This window comes from Vulpes vulpes, chromosome 6 (genome assembly GCF_048418805.1).
Source record: "Vulpes vulpes isolate BD-2025 chromosome 6, VulVul3, whole genome shotgun sequence".
Classification (NCBI taxonomy): domain Eukaryota; kingdom Metazoa; phylum Chordata; class Mammalia; order Carnivora; family Canidae; genus Vulpes; species Vulpes vulpes.
Window position 1 is genome coordinate 74,624,293 of NC_132785.1, and position 13,524 is coordinate 74,637,816.

Genomic DNA, 13,524 nt, shown 5'->3' on the forward strand with positions numbered 1-13,524 from the left:
ACTTGCGCAAGTTTTTTGTGTGAACATGTTTTCCTTTCTCTTTCATATCTCATTACTTAGGAGTGGAATTGCTGGGTCATTTGGTAACTCTATGTTGAACCTCTTGAGAAGCTGCCAGACTGTTTTCTAAAGCAGCTGTACCATTTTATGGTGCACTCTTGCTTGCTTTGCTTGTTTTTTTTATAACATTTTATTTATTCATTTGAGGGGGGCGGGGAGAGAGCGAGCAAGCATGAGCGGGGGCAGGGGCGGAGAGGGGCAGAGGGAGAGGGAGAAGCAGACTATCCACGGAGCAGAGAGCCCAACACAGGCCTCCATCCCAGGATCCTGAGATCTGCCTTGAGCCAAAGGCAGACGCTTAACCCACTGAGCCAACCAGGCACTCCCCATTTTCTATTTCCACTGACCGCTGTATGAGGGTTCTAATTTCTCCACATCCTTGGCAACCCTTATCTGTCTTTTCGATTAAAGCCACCTAGTGGGTGTGAAGTGGTATCTTGCTGTGGTTTGGTTTTGTTTTTAAAGATTATATTTGTTAAGCGATCTGATCTCTAGAACTGACAATTCCAAGATCAAGAGTCGCATGCTCTACCCACTGACCCAGCAACCCTTGCCATGGTTTTGACTTGCATTTCCCTGACGAAGAAGCGTCTTTTAATGTATTCATTAGCCATTTGTATATTTTCTTTGGAGAGAGGTTGATTCAAGTCCTTTGCCTATTTGGTAACTGGGCTATTTGTCTTTTTATCGAGAAGATAAAATTAGTTCTCTACATTCTCTGGATCTCAGCTGCTTATTAGGGACTCGTATGACTTGTAAATATTTTCTCCCAGTCTACGGGTTGGCTTTCCACTTCTCTTCATAGTGTACCGTGACACACAGACGTTTTTAATTTTAATAAGGTTTGTCCAATTTATTTTTTTTTCCTTTGGTTACTGTGTTCCGGGTGTATCTGAGAAACCAACATCTAATCAAAGGTCACAAAGATTTACATTTGTTTTCTTCTAAAAATGTTAAAGTTTTAGCCGTTACAGTTAGGTCTTCGATTAATCTTGAGCAAATTTTTATGCACAGTGTGAGGAAGGGGTCTAACTTTATTTTCATGTGACTATGCAGCTGACACAGTACTACCATTTGTTGAAAAGTCTATTCCCCACTAAATTGTCTTAGCACTTTTGTTAAGAATCAACTGACTGGGGGGGCCTTGGTGGCTCAGTTGGTCTGCCTTCCGCTTAGGTCATGAACCTGGGGTCCTGCGATTAAGCCCCACATGGGGGGGGGGTCCCCTGCTCAGCAGGGGGTCTGCTTTTCCCCCCTTCCTCTGTTCCTTCCCCAGCTCGAACTCGTGCCTGAGCTCTCTCAAATAAATAAATAAATAAATAAATAAAATCTTTTTTTTTTTTTTTTTTTTAATGATAGTCACAGAGAGAGAGAGAGAGGCAGAGACACAGGCGGAGGAAGAAGCAGGCTCCATGCACCGGGAGCCCGATGTGGGATTCGATCCCGGGTCTCCAGGATCGCGCCCTGGGCCAAAGGCAGGCGCCAAACCGCTGCGCCACCCAGGGATCCCAATAAATAAAATCTTTTTTTTTTTTTTCCAATAAATAAAATCTTTTTTTTTTTTTTTTTTAATTTTTATTTATTTATGATAATCACAGAGAGAGAGAGAGAGAGAGGCAGAGACATAGGCAGAGGGAGAAGCAGGCTCCATGCACCGGGAGCCCGACGTGGGACTCGATCCCGTGTCTCCAGGATCGCGCCCTGGGCTAAAGGCAGGCGCCAAACCGCTGCGCCACCCAGGGATCCCTCCAATAAATAAAATCTTAATAAAAAAAAAAAAATCAATTGACAGCTGTCCTAAAAAAAAAAAAAAAAAAAAAAAGTTTCTGTCCTTTAAAGAAAAGCAACTGTTTCAGCGCACAAGGAATATAAAGTGTTTCCTCGACTGGATAAGGAACATCTACCAAAAACCCTATAGCTACCATCACACTGAATGGTGAGAAACTGGAGGCTTGCCCACTAATATCAGTAATAATGCATGTTCCCTCTCATCACTCCTTCTCAACATCATACTGGAAGCCCTAGCTAATGTGATAAGGAAATAGGAAGTATATAGATCGGGAAGGAAGAAATAAGACTGCATTTATTCACAGATAACATGACTTGTTTACGTAGAAATTTGTAAAAGGCAACAAAAAACCCTGGAACTAAGGAAGGAGTATGATAAGGTTGTAGAATACAACATTAATACACAAAAATCCATGGTTTTCTTATATACCACCAACGAACAAGTGGAATTTGAAATTAAAAACATGTTTACATTAGCACCCCAGAAATGAAACTCCTAGGGATTAATCTAACAAAAGAAATACAAAGTCAACTTGAGGAAAACTACAAAACTCAAGTGTAGGGGCAGGACCCATGGACAGAAGGAGTTGCATCTTCTGCTGCCTGCTGCCAAAACGACAAAACCCTGATAAAAGAAATCAAGGAAGAGCTAATAAGTAAGCAGAGAGCTATTCCATGATCATGAATATGCAGACTCAACACTGTCAACATCAGTTCTTCCCAACTTGATCTATTCCTTCTTCCCCCCTAGGGGATAGGTTTAACTAATCCCAATCAAAATCCCAGCAAATTATTTTGAGGATCTTGGCGAACAGATTCTCAAGTGTAGGGAGGCAAAAGGCAAACAATAATCATCAACATATTGAAGGAGAACAACAAAGTCAGAGGACCGACGTATGTACTTGAAGCCCGACTATACAGCTACCGTCTAGGCAGTGTGGGACTGGTGACAGAACAGACACGTAAGTCAACAGACAGGACGGAGAGCCCAGAACCAGATACAGTTACCTATTTGTTCTTTGGCAAAGGAACAGGAGCAATACCATGCAGATAATACAGTCTTCAACAAATGGTGCTGGGCAAGCTGGACATCCGCACACGGAGAAATGAATTTACACACAGACCTTACGCCCTTTACAAAAATTAACTCAAAACGGATTATAGCTCTAAATGTAAACCTATAAAACCCCTAAAAGGTAACATAAGAGAACATGTTGGGTTTGGTGAAGACTTTTTAGATATAATACTAAAGGCATGATGTATGAAAGAAATAATTATAAGGTAAGCTTCATTAAAATAAAAAACGTCTCCTCTACCAAAGACACTATCAAGATAATGAGAAGACAAGTCACAGACCAAGACAAAGTATTTACAAGAGATGTATCTGAGAAAGGACCGCTATCCCAAAAATAGAAAAAAAAAAAAAAAAAAAAAACCAGGGATCCCTGGGTGGCGCAGAGGTTTGGCGCCTGCCTTTGGCCCAGGGCGCGATCCTGGAGACCCGGGATTGAGTCCCACGTCGGGCTCCCGGTGCATGGAGCCTGCTTCTCCCTCTGCCTGTGTCTCTGCATCTCTCTCTCTCTCTCTATGTGTGACTATCATAAATAAATAAAAATAAAAAAAAAAGGAAAGGAATACAATAAATTCAATAGTAGGAAAATGAACAACCCAATTTAAAATGGGCCAGGGACAATTTATTTTATTTATTTTATTTTATTCTTATTTTTTAAGATTTTATTTATTGACTTGGGAGACAGAGAGCAGCGACAGAGCATGAGCAGGGGAGGGGGGAGAGGGGGAGGGACAGGGAGAAGCAGAGTCCTTGCTGAGCAGGGACCCTGATGTGGGGCTCAATCCCAGGACCCCGGGACCATGACCTGAGCCAAAGGCAGATGCTTAACCAACTAAGCCAACCCAGGCGCCCCTGAGCTGAGCCATTTTTAATTTTTATTTATTTTTCAAGATTCTCAAACTCTCAACTCTGAGATCAAGAGCTGCATGCTCCACTGACTGAACCAGCCAGGTGCCCTTATCTTTCTTTTCCCCACTAAAGACTCTTATTTGTTTGTTTAAGATTTATTTATTTGAGAGAAATAAGAGTGCATGAGGGGCGACGGCAGAGGGAGAGGGAGAGAGGATCTCAAGCAGACTCCACGTTGAGCTTGGAGCCCGAGGCAGGGCTCGATTTCATTATCCCGAGATCATGACCTAAGCTGAAACCATGAGTTACATACTTAACTTACTGCACCACCCATGCACCCCTAAAGACCCATTTTAATTTTTATTAGTTTTTAAAGATTTTATTTATTCATTTGACAGAGTGAGAGAAAGCACAAGTGGGAGGGAGGAGCAGGCTCCCCAGTGAGCAGAGAGCCCAATGCAGGGCTGGATCCCAGGACTGCAGCACCACATCCCAAGCCAAAGGCAGACACCCAACCAACCGAGTCACCCAGGTGCCCCTAAAGAGAGGGAGAAGCAGACTCCCCACCGAGCAGGGAGCCCGGCGTGGGGCTTGAACTCATGGACCCTGAGATCAAGAGTCGCATGCTCTATCAACCGTGACCTGAGCTGAAGGCAGACAGTCAGCTGACTGAGCCACGCAGGTGCCCCCTGAGGTGCCTTTTAAAAATGGGTCTTTAGAGTCTCTGTGCTCAGCATGGAATATGCTTGAGATTTTATTCACTCACTCATGTTCAAGTAGAGCTGACACGCAGTATTACATTAGTTTCAGGTGTGCAACAGTGATCTGACAACTCTGTATGTTATGCTATGCTCACCACAAGTACAGCTACCATCTGACACCATACAATGCTATCACAGTGCCATCGATTCCTATACTCTCTCTGCTGTACGTAGTTTTAATTTTTTTTTTAAGATTTTATTTGTTTATTCATGAGACACACAGAGAGGGGCAGAGACATAGAGCAAGAAGCAGTCTCCTCGCAGCGACCTGATGCGGGACTCGATCCCCCGACTGGGATCACACCCTGCTCTGAAGGCAGATGCCCAACTGCTGAGCCACCTAGGCGATGCTGTAGTTTTAATTATTGCAATTAAATTTCAATTATTTCTTGTGGTCACTAATAATTTGGATTTACTTTTATTTTTATTTTTAAAGATTTTATTTATTAATATCGTGAGAGAAACTGAGAGAGAGGGAGGCAGATGCTTAACTGCTGAGCCACCCTGGCGTCCCTGCATTTACGTCTAATTAGTCAATTAATTAATTAATCTTTATTTAAAAGATTTTATTTATTCATCACACACACACACACACACACACACACACACACAGGCAGAGACACAGGCAGAGAGAGAAGTAGGCTCCATGCAGGGAGCCCGATCGGGGACTGGATCCCGTGTCTTCGGGATTGTGCCCTGGGCTGAAGGCGCTAAACCGCTGAGCCACCAGGGCTGCCCTGCATTTATTTTTAAAGCCATGTTCTAAAAAGTATGCCTTAGCAACTGCGTACTATAATAAAATAATGAATTTAAAGTCCTCAAAGTAAGTAATTCATTTTATCCCTGCCCACACATGTGAATGGTTTTTTTTTTTTTTTTTATTTAATTTATTTATGATAGTCACAGAGAGACAGAGAGAGAGGCAGAGACACAGGCAGAGGGAGAAACAGGCTCTATGCACCGGGAGCCTGATGTGGGATTCGATCCCGGGTCTCCAGGATCGCGCCCTGGGCCAAAGGCAAGCGCCAAACCACTGCGCCACCCAGGGATCCCCCTGTGAATGGTTTATAATCTGATATGGACAGTATTTTTGCAAGTACCTAAGTCCTCAAAGTTGAAAGAGTTTTCAGGGACACCCGGGTGGCTCAGTGGTTGAGTGTCTGCCTTCAGCTCAGGGCGTGAAACTCGAGTCCCAGGATCGAGTCCTGCATTGGGCTCCCCACGGGGAGCCTGCTTCTCCCTCTGCCTGTGTGTCTGCCTGTCTCTGTGTTTCTCATGAACAGACACAATCTTAATAAACAAAAGGGTTATTTATCCTTTATGGTTATTTATTTAAGTAATCTCTACACTCAACATAGGGATTGAACTCATGACCCTGACATCAAGAATCATATGCTCTTCTGATTGAGCCAGCCTGGCACCCCTATAATATATATATATATTTTTAATAAGCTCTGTGGAGGCACCTGGTGGCTCACTGGTTTAGCATCTGCCTTTGGCTCTGGGTGTGATTCTGGCTGGGATGGAATCCTGTAGTAGGCTCCCTGCAGGGAGTCTGCTTCTCCCTCTGCCTATGTCTCTGTCTCTCACAAATAAATAAATAAAATCTTAAAAAAAAATAAAGTAAGCTCTGTGTTCAATGTGGGGCTTGAACTGAGGGATCCTGAGATCCCTCAAGAGTTGCATGCTCTACCAACTAAGCCAGCCAGGTCCCCAAGGGTTATTTATAATTTGATAAGGAATGAAAAACCGGTATAAAGCACCACTGATCACATGGGAATTTTCTGTACAATATATCGATTCATAAATTAACAATGAGTTTAGAATATCTTTTTTTTTTTTCCCCTAAAGATTTTATTTATTTATTTGTGAGAGAGCACAAGCTGGGGGAGAGGCAGAGGGAGAGGGAGAAGCAGGCTTCCCACTGAGCAGGGAGGGAGCCTGACATGTGGTTTGATCCAAGGACCTGGAATCATGACCTGAGCCAAAGGCAGACGCTTAATGGACTGAGCCACCCAGGTGCCCTGAACTTAGAATATCTGGGCCACTACATTTTCAGCGCTTTAAAGATGCTTCTGTGTAACATTGTTTTGATTAGTAAGAGTTTTAATCTTGCTCACAGACTTCCAAAGGGAAATGTGACTTGCCTTAAAATAAAACATATCCTGGTTTCATAGCTCTCTCACCTTCAATAGAGAGCTTAGGAATCCTTCAGCTATATAGACTGTTATTTGGAGGTTTACTTTTTGTTTTGTCGGCATTTTAACTGAATGAATATACCAAGTTAACAAAAACGAAAAAGTTCTAGATTATACCATGTGATAAGTTTATAGAGGAGACTTATGTGGGGTTCAATGACCAACAATTTATAAAAGGAGAACAAAAATTCACACTTGAAAATAAAATTTAAAAGATAATCATTAATAATCTTAAGTCTAACAACCTCTAAAGAGATGGATTTTTGTAAAACAATGAAGAATCAAATTACCTTAGCAGCTTGAGATTCTCTTAAGTAATATTTTAAAAGGTCGGAAAGCTTGAGGTCCTCATCGGCAGACACTCGTGCTTCTATTTTCTGACAAAGGGGGAAAAATTAGGCATTTAATTAGCACATGTTCTACAGCCAATGTTTTCTTTAACTACCATAAAAAATTTAAAGTAATAAATAACCAGAGTATCCATTCTTATTCCACCTGAGGTTCCCTGCCTTCCCCTTTCCGCTAGCCTATTCCTTTTCTTTGTGACTCTGACAAAAAATGAACAGAAAAAAGAACGAGATCAGATAAGATGACTGAAATTACGGAAGGACTCTATATTTGACTCAAGTTCTTGGCTATGACTTCTAATATCTTTCGGTATGACTTGTATTTCTCTCTTGTTACACTATTTCAATGATGTGGACACATGATTTTAAAGTGATGAAGGCTGGGACGCCTGGGTGGCTCAGTAGGTTAAACGTCCAACTCGATTTCAGCTCAGGTCATGATCTCAGGATTGTGAGATCAAGCCCGAGTTGGGCTCCATGCTGCGTGTGTAGCCCGCCTAAGATTCTCTCTACCCCTCCCTTTACCACTCCCCCTGCCCTTAAAAAAAATAAAGTGATAAAGGCTGACAATGGAAGACTAGGTCATTCAAAGCAGCCTTCCTACTGAGAACAACCAGAAACATAGTCAAAACATTAACAAAATGTGCCAGCAGCCACCAAGGAGTAATAAAAAGATGTGGATAGTTTGAGGCAGACTGAAATGATGAAACTAGTCAATTTAGTGTGGAGAGACAGACAAAAAAAAAAAAAAAAAAGTACTGTGTCAATCAAATACAATATAGGGACCTTGTTTGAATCCTAACTCAAACGAATTCCACTGTAAAAAGCCATCCTAGGCAACTGGGATCGTCTACATACTGAATATTTGATGATATTAAAGGGAATCATAGATAATTGTATTGAGTATATTAAAATTAATTCTTTTTAAAAATTCTTATCTTTTTAAAAAAGAGATATGCACAAAGGGCAGAAGAAATGAATATGGGCCTTTTGGGGGAAAAGTACTTTTTATTTTATTTTTTTGATTTTTTTAAAAACTTCTTTTTTTTTTTTTTTTTTATGATAGTAACAGAGAGAGAGAGAGAGAGGGGCAGAGACACAGGCAGAGGGAGAAGCAGGCTCCATGCACTGGGAGCCCGATATGGGATTTGATCCCGGGTCTCCAGGATCACGCCCTGGGCCAAAGACAGGCGCTAAACCACTGCACCACCCAGGGATCCCCGAGAAGTACTTTTTAAAAGAAATATTTTATTTACTTATTTTAGAGAGAGAGAGAGCTTGAGAAGGGGGAGAGGCAGAGAGAGAAAAAAATCTTAGGCAGACTCCATATTGAGTGCGGACCCAGACTCGGGCTCCAACTCACGACCCTGAGATCATGCCCTGAGCTGAAATCGGGAATCAGACGTTAAATGGCTGAGGTACCTAGTTGCCCCTTTGGGAAAAAGTACTTTAAGCAATGTAGAAAATGTTAACATTCAGGAAATCTGGGTGACACATAAACAGGGTTTCTTTGTACTTTTTTTTTTTTTTTTTTTAAGATTTTCTTCATTTGTGTGTGTGTGAGAGAGAAAGAGAGCATGGGAGTACAGGCAGAGGGGAGAAGCAGATTCCCCACGCAGCAGGGAGCCTGACATGGGGCTTGATCCCAGGACCCTGAGATATAATAGGAGTCGAAGGCAGATGCTTTACCACCTGAGCCACCCAGGCTCCCGTCTTTGTACTATTCTTGCAACTTTTTTGTAAGTCTGAAATTACTGTTGCAATAAAGTTATAATTTAAAAACCCTACGCATCCTGCAGAATAACTAAAACAAAAAAGATAGGGCAGCCCCCGTGGCACAGTGGTTTAGCGCCGCCTGCAGCTCAGGGCGTGATCCTGGAGACCCTGGATCGAGTCCTATGTCAGGCTCTCTGTATGATGCCTGCTTCTCCCACTGCCTGTGTCTCTGCCTCTCTGTCTCTATGAATAAATAAATAAAATCTTAAAAAAAAACTTAAAAAAATAAAACAAGAAAATAACAAATATTACAAGCCTGTTCAACAACCCAATGCTCACATTTCTTCTGGTGGGAATGTAAATTAGTAGAATCACTTTGGGAAACAGGGAAACGGTTTGGCACTATCTATGAAGGCTTTTCACATAGAGACTCTATGGCTCCTAGTTCTCCTGATTATACACACCCAACAGAAATACATATTTATTTTCAGCTGAAGATATGCAAGAATGGTCTTTGAGGAACTATTTTTTTAAAAAGATGTATTTATTTTTCATGACACACACACACACACACACACACACACACACACACACACACACAGAGGCAGAGACACAGGGAGAGGGAGAAGCAGGCTCCCCACGTGGAGCCCGATTGGGAACTTGATCCTAGATCCCAGGATCATGCCCTGAGCCAAAGGCAGAGGCTCAAGGGCTGAGCCACCCAGGCTTCCCAGAAGTACTATTTGTAAACAGCCACAAACTAGAAAGTATCCAAAATGCCTACCAACAGTAAAACAGAAGAATAAATTTACGTATGTTTTTGCAAAGGAAAGCTACATAGGAAGAATGAAGGAACTATATACACATGCAACAACATTGACGAATCTTATATAGGTAATGCTGAGTAATGAAATCAGACATAAAAGAATATATACCAGATAAAATACTTATATAAGATAGTGGTTACCCTTGCAGGAGGTGCTGACTCAGAAAGCAGCTCAAGGGATCCCTGGGTGGCCTGCCTTTGGCCCAGGGCGCGATCCTGGAGACCCAGGATCGAATCCCACATCAGGCTCCCGGTGCATGGAGCCTGCTTCTCCCTCTGCCTATGTCTCTGCCTCTCTCTCTCTCTCTCTGTGACTATCATAAATAAATAAAAAAAATTAAAAAAAAATAGAAAGCAGCTCAAGAGGAGCAAGGCATGTGAGTTGCTGGTAAATATTCTATTTTTTGATCTGAGTATTCATGATATGGGTGTGTTAAAATTTGTAAAATTTCACTGAGTTGTGTACTAGTACTACTTTTTTTTTAAAGATTTTATTTTTCATGAGAAATACACAGAGAGAGGCAGAGACATAGAGAGAGGGAGAAGCAGGCTCCTCACAGGGAGCCCGATGCGGTACTCAATCCCCAAACCTAGGATCACGCCCTGAACCCAAGACAGATCTCAATGCTGAGCCACTGAGGCGGTCCCGAGTTGTATACTTCTGATGTGTGCTCTTTCCTATATGTATAACATACTTCAATAAAAAGAAAAAACCTTGAAGCTTAAATTCCTTTATTTTTATTTTTTATGAAACATTCCTTTATAATACAGAAAAAACTTATTAAACTTCTTAATCTAACAGATAAATGCACAGACACAAAGTATATTCAAAACTGACTTAGATAAATCTAGGTAACATGTTAGATGGATGTTGTGTGCTTTAAATATGGTTCCTCTCCTTCCAATAAGATATGGGGTATATCTCCTTGAATCTGGGCTCTAAGATTGACCAATAAAGAAGTGATGCTGTCCCAGTTTCTAGGCCTTAATGAAAATAGCAATTTCTGCTTCCCATCTTTTGGGATGCTTGCTTTTGGAACCTACCCACCATATTGTGAGGAAACCTAAGCAGCAGTGTGGAAAGGCAACATGCAAATGTTGCAGCTAAGAGCCCTGGCTGAAGTCTCAGCTGATGGCCAGTATCACCCCCAACATCGGAGTAAAAGTCTTCAGAGGATCCCAGCCCCTGGCCTTCATATGTTCCCTGTTGAGGCCCCAAATATCATGCAGCAGAGGCAAGCCATCTTTGTTCTGTCTTTTCTGAATTCTTGACCCAAAGAACTCATTACCATAATAAAATGTTTTAAGCTACTGATTTTAGGATGGTTTGTTACACAGCAAATAAGACCACCACAAAAACACTAAAAAAGAAATGAAGATTGTGGTGGGTATGGCAATGTGCCACCTAGATATCCTTCAAGAGAAACTGCTTGCTGCAAGGAGCATAGATGGTTCAGAGTCCCAACCGCAATCTCTCTAGATTCAGAACAATATTCATTCCAAGGTTATGATGCATCCTCCCCTACCCACCTCAGCTGCAACCATGACAGAGCACAGGGGCAGTAATGTCAGCCCATTCTTGCCTGATGCAGTACTCCCTGTAATGATCAACTCTGGGTGACTTGGACAAAACTTTCTTGGGACTACGCTACAGTCTGAAACTCTTCCTACCCAGTCCCCTCTTCCTCTGCTCTCTCCTTTCACAATATAGACCTGCATTATGTATGGTCTGAAGGCTCTTCCTATCTATCTTGCTCCTTCCTCTTTGTTATTCTCAAGAAGTCTCTTGCACATCTAATTCCATTTGGTATCTGCTTGCACATCTACTGACATATAAAGCTATTTTGTGATAAATCCCTGTTCTTTTGATGTAAATGCATAGAAAAACAACTATATCTTCCCAGAAAATGCTCACTGGTACAAATACCAAAAGCAGAATAATGGACCCCAGTATAACAACATTTATGTATTTAATGACTCTTTCCTTTGTGAGAAAATATCTCCTTTCCTTTCCTTGTCTTCACCACACATTACTCAACTGACAAAGTCATGCTGAAATCTGATTTATACAATGGACTAGCCACCTCCACCTCAGTTTCGTACGCTTAAACATTTTCATTATTCCATCAACTTTATCAAAAGTGTTTAAATATTACTGTGTCTAAGACTGATCCCTGAAAAAATATGTCAACATTAAATTATTATTACTATGAATTAAACTTTTCTGCAGTTGTGTATTTGTCTTGTATTGGTACAACTCATTCTTATTTCTTAAAAGATTTTATTTAGGGCAGCCCGGGTGGCTCAGCGGTTTAGCGCCACCTTCAGCCCAGGGCGTGATCCTGGAGACCCAGGATCGAGTCCCACGTCTGGCTCCCTGCATGGAGCCTGTTTCTCCCTCTGCCTGTGTCTCTGCCTCCCTCTCTCTCTGTCATGAATAAATAAAATCTTAAAAAAAAAAAAAAAAAGATTTTATTTATTTGAGAGAGAGCGAGAGATTGAGAGGCAGAAGAGGAAGCAGGCTTCCTGATGAGTCCAAAGCTACAAGGAGCTGGATCCTGAGACTCTAGGATTGTGACCTGAGTTGAAGGCAGATGCTTAACTGACTGAGCCACCCAGGTGCCCCAATACAACTAATTTTTCAAAAAAGATTTATTTATTTGAGAGAGAGAGAGAGAGAGAGAGAGAGAGAACGAGTGGGGTGAGGGGCAGAGGAAGAAGTAGACTCCCACTGAGTAGGGAGCCTGATGCAGAACTTGATCCTGGAACTCTGGGATCATGACCTAAGCTGAAGGCAGACACTCAACCGACTGAGCCATCCAGGCATCCAATACAACTCATTTTTAAACCAGTGTCATGGGGAATCAAAAGCAGTATCATCTTGGTAAAATTAAAATGAATCTAAGACTTTCTTCTAGCTTACAAAGCCCCAGGAAAAGATCATTCTTCATAAAACTAAACACAGCTATAAAATGAACATGTTCTCTGATCAAGGATATGAATTTTTATACAAATACCAAAAGGCCGTAACAAAAAAAGAAATTGAAAGAAAAAAAAAGTCAAATTTTCAAATCTAAATCTGTCTCTTCATCCTTCTGAAGTATATCACTCATCTTTCTCAATAAAGTTAAACGCAACCACAACAGGTTACACACATGACTGTATGCAAAGATTTAGACTCTCAAAGGTTACTGATAGTACTTACTCTTGTTTTATCAAACAGTTCTGAAACTTTGAGAAAAAACCTGGAAGGGAAAAATATTTCATCAGAAGTCACCTTTGAAATGATTTTTCATTTCAAATGTTCAGAGCAATATGCCTCTAAAACCGTATTAATAATGAACTTTCTTATTTCATTATAGTATTATTTGATGATCTTGTTTACTGCAGACTTCATTTTAGTTCAACATCTCTGTACTTCCACCTAATGGGAAAATCTTCTCATTTCAGGTAACAGTCTAAACCATTTATTTATTTATTTAATATACATTAAAAAAAAAAAAATACATTTTCAAAGTAATCTCTACACCCAGCATGGGGCTCAAACTCACAACCTCGAGATCAAGAGTCACAGGATCCCCTGACTGAGCCAGCCAGGTACCCCTAAGCCATGCATTAAAATTAAAAAAAATTTTTCTTATATTCTTCAGCAGTATGCCACATAATACTAAATAAAGCCTGTATCTTCAAAATTACTACAGAAGTAAAGAACAATCAGATCCAAAGAGGCTGATATTCACTTTTAACTAAATAGCCTATCTCTCAAAGGCTGACACCAACTAAAAAATGTCCCAATGTAGAACTATTAAGAGGGTATTGTGTAAATTAATACATAATTTATTGGTGACTGGATTAGGGCAAGTACTACTGAAAGTTAAAATACTATTTTATTAACTTTGTTTTACTA

At 41.1% G+C, this 13,524-nt stretch overlaps 1 protein-coding gene across 1 annotated transcript in view; it reads right to left on the bottom strand.

The window, feature by feature from the left end:
* The window catches only part of SNX6 (sorting nexin 6), a 61,072-nt gene that overhangs the window by 5,619 nt on the left and 41,929 nt on the right, over positions 1–13,524 (bottom strand). Inside the window, exons 10-11 of the mRNA XM_072761411.1 lie at positions 12,823–12,862; positions 7,019–7,105 (exon numbers count right to left, since the gene is read on the bottom strand). Coding sequence (XP_072617512.1) covers positions 7,019–7,105; positions 12,823–12,862 — 127 coding nt within the window. The remainder of the gene's footprint in view (positions 1–7,018; positions 7,106–12,822; positions 12,863–13,524) is intronic.